Source organism: Lampetra fluviatilis, chromosome 42 (genome assembly GCF_964198595.1).
Source record: "Lampetra fluviatilis chromosome 42, kcLamFluv1.1, whole genome shotgun sequence".
NCBI lineage: Eukaryota > Metazoa > Chordata > Hyperoartia > Petromyzontiformes > Petromyzontidae > Lampetra > Lampetra fluviatilis.
Window position 1 is genome coordinate 167,360 of NC_136316.1, and position 17,230 is coordinate 184,589.

Sequence of the window (17,230 nt, forward strand, 5' to 3'; positions counted from 1 at the left end):
CAATTGGACAAGTGAATTTATTATTTTTGCAAAGACGACAAACAGCAGCGATCATTAAATGGCTCTACACCGATAGCGCGCGTTACTATAATTAACACACTCATATGTTTATTCGCTTAAGCTTTCATTAATTAGCTGCATAACTTTTCGACATTTGTAGACACCTTTTCTGGTTCCTTGTGCGTGTCCCAGCATTTGTCCTGCCCGGGTGTAAACGATCGGTGTTCTCTGTGGACAAACTGAAAGGTGGCGGCGCTCTTACTGCGGAGAGCCCGACTCCACGGACAGAATCCGGTCCAGATTCCTGCATTCTAAGCAGCCGCTGTCACCGCGTGAGTGTGTGTGAGCATCTCCGGAGATTTACAACAAAGATACAGAAGCGCACAGATAGAGATACAGACATGCACACACGACAAAGCACGCACACGCACATAGATACAAACACAAGCACGGAAATACAGACACACACAAATACACATATACAGACATGACAAATCACGCACATGGATACAAATACACATGCAAATACAGATACATACACACAGATACAGACATGACAAGGCACGCACACATACAGATAAAAATACACACACGTATATACAAACACACACAAGTATAAAGACATATACAAATACACACAGATACAGACATGGCAACGCACCACACGTAGATACGGCATTAACAAAGGTCAAAATCAATAATCTCCTGAACAGCCTTGAACAAACAATTTGGGGAAAGTGCTATTAGCGAGCACCTACTAAGGCTAGAATAGTGCACGAGTTGGTGTAACCTCATTATGCCTTTGGCTCCCCAGTGCTTGTTTGCCCACTGCACCAGGTGCAAGCCTTCACGCAGTGCTCACACACACGTATAGATATACACACGTACCAACACACGAACCAACACAAAGACAGAGTGGGGGTCTCCATGTTGTTGTACACTGTCGAGGCCGCTGTTGCGGCGTGTACATTACTAAGGCCGGCATGGCACGCAGGTAGACAGCGGGGTCAGAGCAATGTGCACCTGACCACCCATAGAGCACACCCTGGAATTGGGTCAAGCTAATTTTACACAGAGTTGACCTAGTGGAGGTCCGCGTGGGGATTAAAACTCACATGACCAGCGGAGTTAATGTGCACCATGGGCAAGGAATTTAACCCAGGTTACCAGGATATCGGTGCGGTGTGCGAATCTATACAACGCCACGGCCTGCATATACACAAACATCGTCACACAGACGCGCGCGCGCACACACACGGAGGTAGCCGGTTGCCTCAGAGAGCCGGAGCGGAGCGGCTACATCACTGGAGCCCCCTTCTATTGTCCACCCTCGACCACCAGCTTGTTGACCGAGTACAGATTGCCCACCACCACCTGCACGCGCACACACACACGCACACACATCTCCCATGTAGCCTACATAGATTGTTAGGGCAATTGCAGTTAGTGAGCACTTATTGAAGCCGTAATGACACATGACGGGGGGGGGGGGGGTGTGGTCAACAAGACGCCCGAGGCCGCCTTTGTCTCCCCAATGCTGATGTTTACACACTGCAATGGATACTCATTTAAGGCCGAGATTACCGTGGGGAGGGCCCAGGCCCGGTTCAGATATTCACCACTGTTATTAATCTTGAGCAGGAATCAAATTAGATTCGCAGCGTCTGTAGAGAGTGCTCTAACCACTACACTACCGCCTCCCCACAAAGACAAAACCCCCCATGTAGCCTTTAACAAGAATGTTGGGGCCCAGTATCGTTATCGAGAACCCATGAAGGCCAGCGCCACGCATGAGGGCAAGGTGTGGTTAACAGCACAGACATGCACCTGGCCGCCTTTGTCCCCCCCCCCCCCCCAAGGTGCTGACATCCAGATCACGCGTCCCGCCAGTGAGTGAGGCATCACGGAGCCAGGCTGGCTGCTCACCGGGTTAGCCTCGCTGGCGACGCAGGTGAGCACGTGACCCCACGCTCGGCGAATGAGCACGCGGACGACAAGACCCACAACCCCCCCCCCCCCCCAGCCACACGCGCGGTAATGGTTTGGTGCGTATTCAGGTGGCCCGCACCGTGTCACCATTCAAGGAGCCTCCAGCCAACGTCACCGACTACTCCAGCTCCACGTGCCCCGTCGCCCCGAGCGTGCCGCGACACACACAGACTCGCGAGCCCCGCCTTGCCGTGGGCACCCGCCGCTCATCGCCGCCAATGCGTTCAGGGCTGGCCACACGGGCACCATTTGGGGAGCCACGGTGGTGAGATGTTGACTACCTCGCCTGGCATACAGGAGTTCGTGGGTTCGATCCCCTCTCTCTCCCCGTGATCGCGTGGATTTTTCTCCGGGTCCTCCAGTTTTTCCTTTCAGATTTAGAATCAACATGAGTCGTTTAGAATATTTGGTTGCTATATATTTCCACATGATGAGCCACTTCGTTGAGCTATCATTTGTGATGGCCAGGTCGCTTCTGAAAAAAGAGCTATGCAGCTCAGTGGGCCTTACCTTGGGGAATTTTATTTATTTTTAGTTTAGTTTAAAGCCGGATCCACTCGGCTCGCGCGCTTTGCGATAACCCCGCGTGACCTCGTGACCTCGTGGCTGGCGCCAGCAGTGGCCGGGGAGCTCAAGGGGCTCAGAGAGAATGATCCGAGGGTTCGAAGGCCGAGCTCAGCCACCCCCACCATGGCTCCAATTCCGCGCGGCGAGAACTGATGAACGGCAATGGCAACGCGCGTGTTTATACCGGAATTCATCGCTTTTATAATCAAGCCAATTGGTTTCAAACCCCGCTGTCCACAGGATATTTTAACAGGGGACGTTAATGTTCATTATTGGACTCCCTAATCCACCAAGTGGAGGAGGAGGTGGGGACAGGGGGGTGGTGGGGGGGGATGGAATCCTCGACAAAATCTCCTGCGGAACCATTTCCTAAAGCGGGGCTGCACTGCCGCCACGGATTCCATGTCCCTCGACACGAAAGCAAGGGGGGCACAATTTAGAACATGTGTGGGGAGGGGGGGGGGGCGGTACATTTTGTTTTGCCAAGATGCAAACGAAGAACCACGTCAAGCAACGAGTGCCAGCGTGACGCGGAGAGCGTTGAGCCCCATTAACACGGCGTGGCTACGTAGGGTGCGAGAGGTTCAACGTTCATACACACATCAACAACAACATGCACACACATCAACAACATGCACATTAACAACAACACGCACATTAACAACATGCACACGCACATTAACAACATGCACACGCACATTAACAACCACATGCACACGCACATTCAAGGCGGTGGGGGCTACCGTCTCGCCGAGACCCCCCCCCCCCACCCTTGGAAGGAGGCGTCTCGACGAGGGCCCTAAAACGCGGAGCTAAAAATAGCCCCCCACCCCCCGGGAGTCGTCGGCACGTGGCGCACGTGACGGCGTTTACAAACGTGGCCTGGGGGGGGGGGGGGGGGGCGCCGGGGGGGGGGGGGACTCTCGCATCCCCCACCGCTGTCGCGGTTCACCAACGCGGCACTCGCGAGGCGGAATCGAGAGCCGCAGTGAAGCCCACCCAGCGAGTGGCATCGCGAGTCACCGCCGCCTGCCCACAGTGGCCGCGCTCTCTAAGCCACGACAGCCCCGTGCCGCGGCAGCATGGAATCCCAGCAGTGTGGAGCGGGGAGACGCGTGCGGCGTCGGGGTCGGTCGAGGTCCTCTCCTCTCCGTGTCTCGGTGGATACTCTTCTCCCACGAGTGTCTCCGTAACGGACGGCGTCTGTCCATTGCTCTCAGGAGACAATTCTCTCCCTGCGCGCGCTGCGCTTCGAGCGACGACGCCAAGTGGCGGCCTGGTTGGAGAGGCGCGGTGCAGTGCCAGTCCCCTCTCGCGCAGCACCTCCGCCCGTGCGCACCACGTCCCTATATACAACGATTAACTAAACTATTTTTATTTTACCAAGGCAAGACCCACCAAGCTGTATTGCTTTTTTCAGAAGTGACCTGGCCACAATTGATAGCTCAGAGAAGTGACTCATCATCATGTGGAAATTTATAGCAGCCAAATACTATAGAGAAAATTCCACGGCATCCGGGTCGGGATCAAACTCATGACCTCCTGTATACCAGGCGAGGTAGTTAACATCTCCTAGTCACCGCGGCGCCCGATCGTGAGGAGTCCGTGCAAACGCTCGTCCCGAGGATGGCCGACGGGCGGCTAACGAGCGTCCCCGACCCCCGGGACCGCGAGACGCGCAGCCAACGGCAATCCACGCCGAGACCGCGGCGAGGCGCTCACGCAACCTCAACTCACGCGGGGGGCGAGGGGGGGGTCCACCGCTCGGCATCGTGGGATTCAGCAAGCGGGATCGTCTCGCCGCGGGGTCGCACCGTTATTTTTTTGAGATGTGAAATTCACCACCGACCCACCCCCACCCACCCGCCAGTTTGGGATGAGGAAGGCCCATTAAAGCCACGGCTTGAAGAGTGGGTGAAACTGATTTTCTTGATAAAGATAAATACCTACAGACGCGATTCGAACCGAGGGTCTCCGCATCATCGGCTCGGTGCTCCCTACGCAGGTATCCTTGTAATAGTCCTGGCCAGGTGTGGTGGCGAGTGGCTGAAGCAAATGGGTGGGTCAGTAAGCCAGTGAGTGAGGAAGTGTGTGAATGAACAGCTGACTGAGCAGGTGTGTTCGGCAAGCTAGTGAGCATGGAAGTGAGCCAATAAGTGAGCGAGTGCAAGTCAGCCAGTGGGTGATGAATGAGTGAAGCAGCGAGTGAGTATATTTAATCACAATTACCGAGGACAGCAAGTCTGTGGTAGGTGGGTGCGTTATTGTGCCAGTGAGAGTGTGTGGACAAGTGACTGTGTGAGTATGGGTCATGTAGCCCGCATACCCAGCCACCGCATGCCTAAACAGCTTTTGTTCGGCCGGATCGAGGGGGCTAAACGGGCACGGCACAGGCTAGAGAAAAGATGGAGTGATGTGGTACAGGAGGACGTGGAGCTGAGTGGACTTGCCGATGACTGGTACCAGCGGTGTCAAGATCGGCCTCTGTGGTGGAGGCTTGTGAAGGACGCTACTGGGCAGTTGGAGGCAGTCGCCTTCCAACAACAACGGAGGGCGGAGGAGCGACGCTCACAACAACGAGTGGAGCACCGGGTGGCTAAAGCACAGCAAGTTGGTAGGGGACACAGGTGGTGCATCAGCCAGTCATCTCGGTCATCTCAGTCAGTCGACCTGTGGCATCTGGCTTTGCCCCGTGACCTCCTGCCAGTGGGCGTTCGACACTTCACGTGGCCTCAAGGTGCACATAGCCTGGCATAAGCGTCGTGGTGACGTCACCGCCACTTAGTGGCGAATGGCGGTTGTTGTGTGAGTAAATTGGTGGGTGGGTAAGCAGGGATGCGATTGAGCGAGTGTGCGAGTAGTAAATGAGAAAGTGAAAGCGGTGAACCGAGTGAATGGGTGGGTGCAGTGCGCACGTACGTGGATGAGCGAGTGATTGAATTGGTGGGTGGGTGGATGAGCGAGCAAGTGGAAGTACGGGTGGGTGGATAAGTGATTTAATTGGTGGGTGGGGGAGCGAGCAAGTGGGTGGGGTAGGTAAGTTGGAGAATGGGTGGGCAGGTGTGTGTTTGGGTGGGTGGGGGGGTTGAATGGATGGGCGGGTGGGATGAGTGACCGGGCAAGTGAGCCAGCTCTGTGTGGTGGGTGTTGACAGGGCCACGAGTGGTGCACGTGCCCACACAGTGGCCACGCCGTGGCCACGCCGTGGCCGCGCCGTGGGGCCCCTAATTTAACCACCCCGGCCACGCCACTCCAGTCCTCCTGTTCCGTTTTTGTCTCGACACCGAGGGCACAGAGGGCACGGCGTGGCACGGCGTGGCACGGCGCCAGATGAACCCTCCTCACCCCCACAACCATCTCGGGGTTCACGCGGGTCCAGCACCTGCCCACTGGTGCGTGCGCGCGTGTCCGAGTGTCAAGGACGCCGCGTCCCTCAGTCGGAGAGCATCTCCTCGTGTCATCTCAGCTCCATCACCACCACCAATATCACCGTTAACAATATAATTGTTACCAAAACCATGTCTGTTATGATGCCAAGCAGGTAGTAATCACAGCACAATACTGATAGAGAGTCTTGAGACCCAGGGAAACTTCCCTCAATAAACAAATGGCATTGTTATTATTGTTGTTGTTGTTCCTCCAGGTTGAGCAAAATAAGCACGGGCTCGCGATTGTGCACCACTTGGCAAGACGGCACTTGGGTTTGTCGTGTTCAGGACACACTGGTCCCCACCACTGTAACGTGGAATTTCCACGAACTGGTGGCACCAAGACAACCCCCCCTCCCGTGGAGCGGAACAAGACCACCCAGAGCTCGTTGGGAGCACGTGACTTGAGGAGCGGCCATGATCCATCCACTGCCGGATGAAGCTCCCCCACCTCCCACCGCCGACCGCCCCCTACCCCCCACCCCCCCGAGCTGTCACGTTCCTTTGCCGTCTTGCGACGCGACACTCCATCTCACTGCGTGGTGGACACCGTCATGTTCTCAATAGGCACGGGACAGCTCGTACATATAAATAGCGCGTGTGCATGTGTGCGTGTGTGCGTGCGTGCGCGTTACGTGTGCGTGTCCGGCTGCGTGAAGTACGTCGCAGGAATGCCCGCGGACCAACGGCCGCCCCCGGCTCCGCACGCTCGCTACCAGCGTGCCCAAAATTGGCACGAGTGCACGCGTGTGGCGTGACTCGCAAGGAGGAGCATAAGTGTGTGCGTGTGTGTGACGTGACTCGCAAGGGGGAACACGTGTGTGTGTGATGTGACTCACAAGGAGGAGCACGTGTGTGTGTGTGTGACGTGACTCACAAGGGAGAGCACGTGTGTGTGTGACTCACAAGGGGGAGCACACGTGTGTGCGTGTGTGTGACGTGACTCGCAAGGGGGAGCACATGTGTGTGTGTGTGACGTGACTCACAAGGGGGAGCACACGTGTGTATGATGTGACTCACAAGGGGGAGCACACGTGTGCGTGTGTGACGTGACTCACAAGGGGGAGCACGTGTGTGTATGACTCACAAGGGGGAGCACACGTGTGCGTGTGTGACGTGACTCACAAGGGGGAGCACACGTGTGCGTGTGTGACGTGACTCACAAGGGGGAGCACACGTGTGCGTGTGTGACGTGACTCACAAGGGGGAGCACACGTGTGTGCGTGTGTGTGACGTGACTCACAAGGGAGAGCACGTGTGTGTATGACTCACAAGGGGGAGCACACGTGTGTGTGTGTGATGTGACTCACAAGGGGGAGCACACGTGTGTGTGTGATGTGACTCACAAGGGGGAGCACACGTGTGCGTGTGTGACGTGACTCACAAGGGGGAGACCCCGCTGCACCTCTCACGCACGTCCTGGGTGCACGCACGTGCGTGTGAGCGGACGAATCAGTGCATGAGTGAAAGAGTGGACGATTGAGTTAATGATTGAGTGGACGAATGAGTGGATGAATGAATGGGCTCGTGAGAGCGTGAGCGAGTGGATGGATGGACGAGTGAATGACAGGGTGAGTGGATTAATGTGTGTGGATGAGTGGATGAACCAGTTTGTGGACAAATGTGTACTTGAGTGAGTGGACAAGTGAGTGGACGACCAAGTGGGTGGGTCATTAAGCAGGTTCATCAGTCCGATGAACACTCACACAGATAATATTTGTCACCACTGTTCGATGAGGACCTCCCCCACGTCACATCATGTCGGTCGAGGTGGTTATTTGACCATACTTCACCATGCTGGTCATTGTGGGCCAGTGAAGGCAGGGAGCAGACGTGGGAGCGCAGGATTACAGTACAACCGTGGACTTTGCTGCACTGCCCTCTGCTGCTGGCATCGTAGCCCCGCAGCAGCCTAGAGCACCTGTGTCATGTACAGCGGTGGGCACCCCCCCAAGCTCGACCCAGGCTCAGAGGCCTGCTAAGCCTCTGAGATCTGACCAGATCGGGAGTATTCCACGTGACTTGGCCGTAGGTCGATCAGTCACCCCACCAACACAAAATGTTCATTCATTTTGTGTCGGCGCCCTAAAGTCACCGCAGCCAACACGGCCACTCGTGGCAGCTCCCCACTACCCAAACACCACCCCCCGTGCACCCCCCCTTCCCCGTGCACCCCCCCAACCCCCTCTCTCCCCCTCCTACCACCCCTAACCCCCCCCCCCTCTCAACCCCCCCTTCTCAGCCCCCCGGCCCCAATTTTTGTAACGGGCGGCTTCATGCACGGATGAATGCTGTGTAGCCATCACCACCCCCTCCCCCCACAATGATCTTTATTTAGCCAAGACGGGGTGGGGGGGGGGATGCAGAAGTGACATCGAATTAATAACATCACTTCCGGTTTGAGATAAACCAGAAACACTTTTTAGGGTTGTCTCAAGATTTGCATCTAGGCTGGATTTTCTGGGGTTTTTTGTTATTCAATCCGGGAGCTCATCCCCAATTTCTGCTACAAACCGTGCCATTGCCCTTAACTGGGCATCACTTTCACTGATCAAAAATTAATTACCCATTGATCACCGAACAATTCACTCCCCCACCGAGTCGATTGTCAGGATTCCAGCCATCACCATTCGAGACTAATTCCATCACGTTTCTACCGTCCCATTTATACCGTTCTTTGAAATTGTTTTCATCTCATTTGTGTTCGCAACCCGTAACATTATCAATCACTTCTGCATAATTTACATTAATCTTTAATTATTTATACTTACACATAGGCTTGGACTGTATAGTATTCTAATGCATTTAGTCAATGAATGATGCCTGATAACATACCTACACAACCCATTGTACACAGGTTCTGTGTTAGCCAGGGAAGAGATGGCATTACGTTGCTCATTGCCTTGAGAGGGGGGTGAAAGGAGGAGGGGATGGGGAGACTCGGGGGGAGTGATATTCATCAGCACGGATTCTCACGCATGTAAACGCACGAGGATCGATCGACCGTGCGACTGTAGGAAGCGTGCGGCAGCATGCGCCAGTCTTGAGAGGCCTGCATGGTGACGCCAGGTATCGCTCGCAGCTAATTGCACCTGTCGGGTAACAGGACTGACGTGAGCGAGTCGATGGCCTCGTCCCGCCCACTGGCCATGTCACCATTCACCCTCCGGCCGAATTCCATGAATTTATACGTGATTCACAATCGTGGTCTGAGAAGCGATTTAATTTTGTTTGGCTTATTTAGCCATTCGGTTTGTCGAGCTTTGTTTTGCTCTGGATAGCCGTAATGTAACACAGGAGCCCGGCACAATTGGCACAAAGTGGTATAGAAATGTTTCGTGCACACAATCACGACGCACGCGTTGTGAGCCATGACCTTCCGAGCGCGAATATGAACTGTGGATGATGACAAAGGTAAAATTGCAAACAAATACAAGGGGCATGCTCTAGGGAGAGAACCCAGAGTGCAGTGAACATCTCATCGCAGATGTGACGGAGCCAGTGGCATTCTCAGCACGAGTAAGCCACCTCCGATTAGCACGGTTGGCTACGTACGGTGCGAAAGAAGTTCAACGTACATATGAGCTGCATACCAGACGAGGTAGTTAACATCTGCCACCGTTGCATAAGCCACGTCTAAGGATGATGCGTTCCTAACTTGTTATATATGCCATATTATTATTATTATCCATGAAATTTATTGCCGCCTCGGCACGCGGCGCTATTTGTACGAGCGAGGGTGAGACAAGGTTGAGAATACGATTACAAAAGGTCACCGCGCAAACGGAATGCAGGGCTCGGCAGTGAAGTCCCGCCGCTGTGTGCTGTGTAAATAACGCGGCACAGCAGCAATGCCGCTTGGGCTGACACCCACAAATAAATAGCCACGAGTAATTTTATCATCCCAATTCTGAGAATAGTTACATTAACCCATATGATAGCTCAACAAAGTGGCTTATCACGTGGATGGCAGGGAAATAATCTAAAAACGCGTGTTTCTAAGTGTGGGAAGGAAAAACCGGAGGATTCGGAGAAAGATCCACGTGATCCAAGGGGAGAACATGCAAACTCCAAATATATAGGCGTCGGGGTCTGGATTGAACCCACGACATCCTGCACACCAGGCGAGAGACATACCATCTCACCACCACGGCGCACCGTCGACCTCCGGACCCACAGCTGACACTAAGAGTGGCTTCTTCTCCTCGGCACTGCCGGAGATATTCAGAGCGACGTCAAAAGATACTTTCCGAAAATCGGATTGTAAATATAATTAGGCCTAAGTTCAAATGGGGAAAATATTAACCCTCTGGGATTTTCTCATGATAGAAATTACCACAAGCAATGTAAATGAACTACGGGATATGAGTGAAGAACGGTTATTGCGCAATCCACGCTCTGCCGTTACGCAAGACAGAATATTTCTCTATGGCGCCAAGAAGGATGCGAGGAGGGGGGGGGGATGGAAATGTCAAACTTGGTAATTTGGTCTTCGAACGGATGATCTGGGTGACCGCTAATAAATCATTAAAACTGTAAATTGCCAACAGAGCGCGCTCTCCCTCTTATTTTATTCATAAAAACGCTCACTTCATGCCGAGCCAATTTACCAAAGTAAATTGACTCGGGTCCCCCTGATCGGCCACGCGATGAAAATTCTTAAGAGTTTTGTGGAAGAAAGTCTGTGAATGATCGACTGCTGCAGCTGTGAGACATGCAAACGTAACCACGAGGTGTGATGTTATCTTACTCACTTGGTATGCAAAAAGTCGCGGGGATTTTTCTCCAGGTCGGCTTTTTCCACCCAACTTTTAGAATCAACACGCGTTTATATTATTTTGATTATTTATCTGCAATAAATTTCCACATTATTAGCCACTTTGTTGAGTTATAATTTCTGGCCAGGTCACTTCTGAAAAAGAAGCTAATAGCTCAGTGGGCCTTACCTGGTAAGGCAACACGTTTTTTTGTATTGTTTTGTTGTTGTAACGCTCAAACCCGCCGCTACTGGACATCTATGAAAAAGAGCTTTATAGCTCATTGGATTCCTCCAGGAAAATATTCTGATTCTGAACCGCTGCGTCACTCAATGGGTGCGAGCGTCGCGTGGCGGTAACGGTCGGTCGAACGCGACAAAATGCTTGACGCACGGGGACGGGGCAAGGATGATCGAGCGATCGACCACGCGGCCCCATCCCTTCGCGGTCATCCACGCCGCTCTCGTCCCGGTCGAGAGATTTTTGTGACCACATCACCGAGAATTGCGCCTGGGGCGTGCTTGGTTGTGTGGTCACCGTATCCCTCGGGTTGCTACAGGCTGCGTGGCGAGTGCAGCCGAAATTGATTGTACTGTACTTCAATGCTCCCTTCCCTTCACCAACCCACACTGACCAGTGAAGCGATGTATGGTCAATCAACACTCACTGGCGCCCGCCAGTGAGCAGTGGATTGACAAATGGGCTGCACACATGGATTTAGGCTCCAGGTGGCCGGTGGTAATGCAGGGAATCCACGTTACATCCCCCCGTGATCAAACCGAGTTCTCAGGTGTGGAGAGCCGATGGTCTCAGCCCGGTCGGCAACAATGCAATGCCCCCCCCCCAATCCGTCCCAACCCCTCCACCCCCACCTCCCCATCTCCCAGCTTCCAGCTCTCAGAATAAAAAATATCGATTTCACTTCCACGTGATGAACACTTGTGTGTGTGGCCAGGATGTGTGGGAGAAATGCAGCGCTCTCTAGTGGCAAGAGATGGGGGGCCTCCTGCCAATATAAGGTGCCCAGGGTTCACGTGTCCCTGGCACGCGACCGTGTGAGCACCGCTCAAATGGAGAAAGCTTGAGGCAAGGTCAACTTTATAAGTTCACAAGGTCAAAGATGGGACTGGAAAGGTCAGGGGGCTAGAGATTCAATGGTTTAAGATCGGGCAGGCCTTCATCTAGCTGTGGATGGATCATGGCTGATGACGATGATAGGAAGGACGAGTCTGATCGCCTGCACGAGCCGGTGCGGCAATGCAAACGAGTCGCCCCCCAGCGGTGTCACAGGGGCACGATGAAAGTTGACCGAAATAAAAGCAGCACTTAGCCAATCAAAGAAGGGGGGGGAAGGGGGCGTGCCACTTGACCATGACGTGACCTTCTCGATCCACAAATTAATCGTTGTCATTTATTGCAGTTTATTGATTAAATGTTATTGATTAGGTTTTATTGTTTATGCTCAATAATTTGCCGGCGGAAATTTTTAATATTAATTACCATCTCCCCACAACGCCCCCTCGCTTCTCCCCCCGCTCTTGCTCTTAAAAGAGGATTTTGTTTTGATTAAAACACTTGCTATTCGGTTTACTTTTTCAATTTACTTTATGTTCAGTTAACCGCGGGACTAAAGTTGAAATAAAAGGGGACATTTTTACAGACAAGCAAACATTTTCAAGATGGTGGCCCCGAGCGGACGGCGAATTGACGGGACAGAATTGATATTTGGGGTGCAAAAATCGATGTTATGGATCATAATTAGCGAACCTAAACACCTCAGGCACGCCAGGGGGGCTTCCCCGCGGATGAGATTGTGCGCGTAGCCCCACCTACTGGGCACGCCGGTGTTTTACGGCGAGGGCGAGAAGGAAGGAGCCAAGCGAGAGGCTGAGCTTCGGGGTTGCAAACAGTCTGGAGAAGGTCAAGCAGAGGTCGCAACCGGGTACCCGATACCCGTACCCTACCCGATACCCGGCTACCCGTACCCGGCCGGGTACGGGGTAGCCATTTGCGACCCTGGTGCGGCCGGGGACGGGTACGGGTAAGGAATCAAAACCCGTTTGTGACCTCTGAGGTCAAGGGAGCCTTAGGTGATGTGGGCTTGTGTTGAGTACAGGCAAAGAAGATTCAAATAAACTTAAACTATTTTGAAAGCTAAACTATTTTTTGTATTTTACCAGGAAAGGCCTACTGAGGTATATTAGCTCTTTTTCAGAAGTGACTTGGCCACAAATGATAGCTCAACGAAGTGGCTTGTCATGTGGACATTTACAGTAATGGAGGGGAAAACCGAAGGACCCAGAGAAAAATCCATGCGGACACGGGGAAAGAGACATGCAGACTCAAATATTATTTGTTTCTTTCGGTTAAGTCACGTCTAAAGATAAAATAATAAATTAAATTAAATAATAGAATACGACGTTTCGATTGCAACACAAGCAATCATCATCAGGTATAATGAAATAGCGACATAAAATCTAACCAGAAAACTATAGACAGACATATTAGCAGACAGATATCACCAAGATACATAGCGAGAGCAACACAGGTAACAGAGAGGGGTGATCGTCTCTGTGGGGTGGCCTTAAATAAACAGAGGGGGGGGGCGGAGGCAGAGAGAGGGAGGAGGGTTAGAGAAAAAAATTAGCATATCAATGAGTGGTCAACAGACGTGGTGCTGCGAATGCGATGGCACGGCAAGCAAGCCTGAAAATCAGGAGAAGGACACACTAAAATTAAATAACCTAGTAAAATATCGAAATGTAATGTAATACAACACAGAGGGTCGGTCAACACACAATTAACGCATAGCCTGGTTGATTACGTATTTCAAAGATTGCTAAGTTAGAATTTAAGTGTGAACAATCTAAAGAGAGGACACAGGCAGAGAAAACAAGTCGCCAGAGAGAGAGAAAAAAATAAGCTTAAAACTTCCCCGTAGAAGTGGTTCAATCTTAATTTTAGAACTTTCGTGACTGCAGGAATTATTATTTGTTTCTTTCGGTTAAGTCACGTCTAAAGATAAAATAATAAATTAAATTAAATAATAGAATACGACGTTTCGATTGCAACACAAGCAATCATCATCAGGTATAATGAAATAGCGACATAAAATCTAACCAGAAAACTATAGACAGACATATTAGCAGACAGATATCACCAAGATACATAGCGAGAGCAACACAGGTAACAGAGAGGGGTGATCGTCTCTGTGGGGTGGCCTTAAATAAACAGAGGGGGGGGGGGCGGAGGCAGAGAGAGGGAGGAGGGTTAGAGAAAAAAATTAGCATATCAATGAGTGGTCAACAGACGTGGTGCTGCGAATGCGATGGCACGGCAAGCAAGCCTGAAAATCAGGAGGACACACTAAAATTAAATAACCTAGTAAAATATCGAAATGTAATACAACATTACATTTCGATATTTTAACCTAGTAAAATATCGAAATGTAATGTAATACAACATTACATTTCGATATTTTACTAGGTTATTTAATTTTAGTGTGTCCTTCTCCTGATTTTCAGGCTTGCTTGCCGTGCCATCGCATTCGCAGCACCACGTCTGTTGACCACTCATTGATATGCTAATTTTTTTCTCTAACCCTCCTCCCTCTCTCTGCCTCCGCCCCCCCCCTCTGTTTATTTAAGGCCACCCCACAGAGACGATCACCCCTCTCTGTTACCTGTGTTGCTCTCGCTATGTATCTTGGTGATATCTGTCTGCTAATATGTCTGTCTATAGTTTTCTGGTTAGATTTTATGTCGCTATTTCATTATACCTGATGATGATTGCTTGTGTTGCAATCGAAACGTCGTATTCTATTATTTAATTTAATTTATTATTTTATCTTTAGACGTGACTTAACCGAAAGAAACAAATAATAATTCCTGCAGTCACGAAAGTTCTAAAATTAAGATTGAACCACTTCTACGGGGAAGTTTTAAGCTTATTTTTTTTTCTCTCTCTCTGGCGACTTGTTTTCTCTGCCTGTGTCCTCTCTTTAGATTGTTCACACTTAAATTCTAACTTAGCAATCTTTGAAATACGTAATCAACCAGGCTATGCGTTAATTGTGTGTTGACCGACCCTCTGTGTTGTATTACATTACATTTCGATATTTTACTAGGTTATTTAATTTTAGTGTGTCCTTCTCCTGATTTTCAGGCTTGCTTGCCGTGCCATCGCATTCGCAGCACCACGTCTGTTGACCACTCATTGATATGCTAATTTTTTTTCTCTAACCCTCCTCCCTCTCTCTGCCTCCGCCCCCCCCCTCTGTTTATTTAAGGCCACCCCACAGAGACGATCACCCCTCTCTGTTACCTGTGTTGCTCTCGCTTTGTATCTTGGTGATATCTGTCTGCTAATATGTCTGTCTATAGTTTTCTGGTTAGATTTTATGTCGCTATTTCATTATACCTGATGATGATTGCTTGTGTTGCAATCGAAACGTCGTATTCTATTATTTAATTTAATTTATTATTTTATCTTTAGACGTGACTTAACCGAAAGAAACAAATAATAATTCCTGCAGTCACGAAAGTTCTAAAATTAAGATTCAGACTCAAATATACAGCAGGCGTCTGGGTCGAGATCGAACCCACAACCTCCTGTATACCAGACGAGGAAGTTAACATCTCGCCACCACAAATACAAAGGCCATAGACTCGTACAAAGAATCAGGCTTGGAAAGAGATCCACAGACTCGCAGAGACCCGTAGATGAGAAGGGCTATGGAGATGCGATCTGTGCAGGGCAGAAGGAGTAGAGGGAGTAGAGGAAGGGGGGGGGGGGGGAGGATGCGGTGAAGCAAGACACAAGGGCAATGGATTTGAGTCGAAGAGAGGCGCGGAATAGAAGCGCCAGGAGGGAGGATATCTGAGCAGCAGACGATGCAGTCGTGGGGGCTTCTGGCTGAGAAGATTTCAGAAACGTTAACAAAGTTAGGGTGGCTTTTTCCTTGAGTATCGAATGACAATAGATTAGGACTGTAATTTAGAGAAAAAATGTGTTCACCATTCTTGACGAGAGGGAACATGCCACTGCGTCAGACGTACTCGGATAGACTTTTCCCATCCACGCTCGGATGTCAGTCATCCACGTTCGGATGTCAGAGTGCGGGTCAAACCATCGACTTGTTCTACATTAAGTTGAATTGTCTGAAGCTACAGATAATTGCCTACATTATGAGACCACGCGTGTATACTTATGATGGTTTTTAAATTATGATTGCGAGCTTGCCTAAAAGTTGTGAAACTGCCTTTGTCTCCCCAATGCTGATGTATACACACTGCACCAGGTCTTCACTTGAGGCCGAGTTGAGCAATGGGTGGCCCCAGGATCAGTTCCAATATTCACCGCTGAATATTGGTTGTGAGCGGGAATCTAATCCAGGATCAACGGGTTTGTAGCGTTGTGCGCCAACCACTGTGCCACTGCTCAGTAACGACACAAGCACACTTCCCCTCCCACGGGTGTCAGAGAGTCAAATGCATTCTGGGGGCGCACGCGCTCACCATTACTATAAATAAAGCATCGCCCCTCGCTGCCCACAACTCTCCCGTGCGCGCGAGAAAAATATCGCCGCTCCACGACCTTAAATCGGGCGGCTTTGCATCGCGCACTCCATCTCCACTCCGCGTACTCCATCTCCGCTCCACGTGCACCAACATAGGATTTCCCACCCCCCCCCCCCCCCCCCGGTGCCAGCGAGGGCCCAGGCTCCGAAGCGGTTTTATTTGCGAGCCTTCAAAGCGGCGGCTCTCTTCCATCAGGCCCAGCGGTGCGCGTGATGCCAAACCTGACCGTGGCCGGGAGGGTTAGGCTGTGACAAAGTGATTGGCATCCCGATTGACCGATTGAATTCGAGGGCGGTTTGTAGGAACGCAATTCTGCGTTTGGATTTTTTTTGTGACGAGGTGATCCCGGTACCTCCGATTGCTCCTCTCATCGCCCGTTGAAATTGAAGTGACTGTACGTGAAGCTCCGCGTGCGACGATGACGCGCCGTGCCCATGCCGGAGAGCCCCCAGAGCTCACAGTACAACCTCGTAGGGAGGGTCCTGCATAGGGACGTTTGGCCAGTTGCATTACTAGAATTACGATTAATAACAATAATTAAAATAATTTATTAATTTGAGCCACCAATTCCGGTTGTTCTAACAAAGAACCGCTGGTTATGGCGTTACGAATACGCGGTAATTTATCTCAAGAAAGAATTCGGCAGAGGAGTGTGAGAAAAAAGCTCCTCGTTAACTCGGTTTAGTCTGAATTTAGAGGATTCATTTACATAATCCGGTGGCCAATCTGTACGCAAATGCACTATGTATGTACTTCTGGGGAATTCCTCAGACCGCTGCACCAATTTCAATGAATAACGAGGCAACTGGAAGTGTATGATGTGTAGTTTTTGCAAACGAGGTGTAAAAAAATAAATTACAAATAAATACATTTTTACTTTCTATTCAGCTAATCGGCCAATTCAGCTCAT

The 17,230-nt window shown here is 51.0% G+C and overlaps 1 protein-coding gene across 1 annotated transcript in view; it reads right to left on the reverse strand.

Annotated features, from left to right (window-relative positions):
* Positions 1-17,230, reverse strand: part of LYRM4 (LYR motif containing 4) — a 27,691-nt gene continuing 10,461 nt past the window's right edge. The window contains exon 3 of the mRNA XM_078875913.1: positions 1-1,374. Within this exon, the coding sequence (XP_078732039.1) occupies positions 1,318-1,374 (57 nt within the window). The 3' untranslated portion in view covers positions 1-1,317. The remainder of the gene's footprint in view (positions 1,375-17,230) is intronic.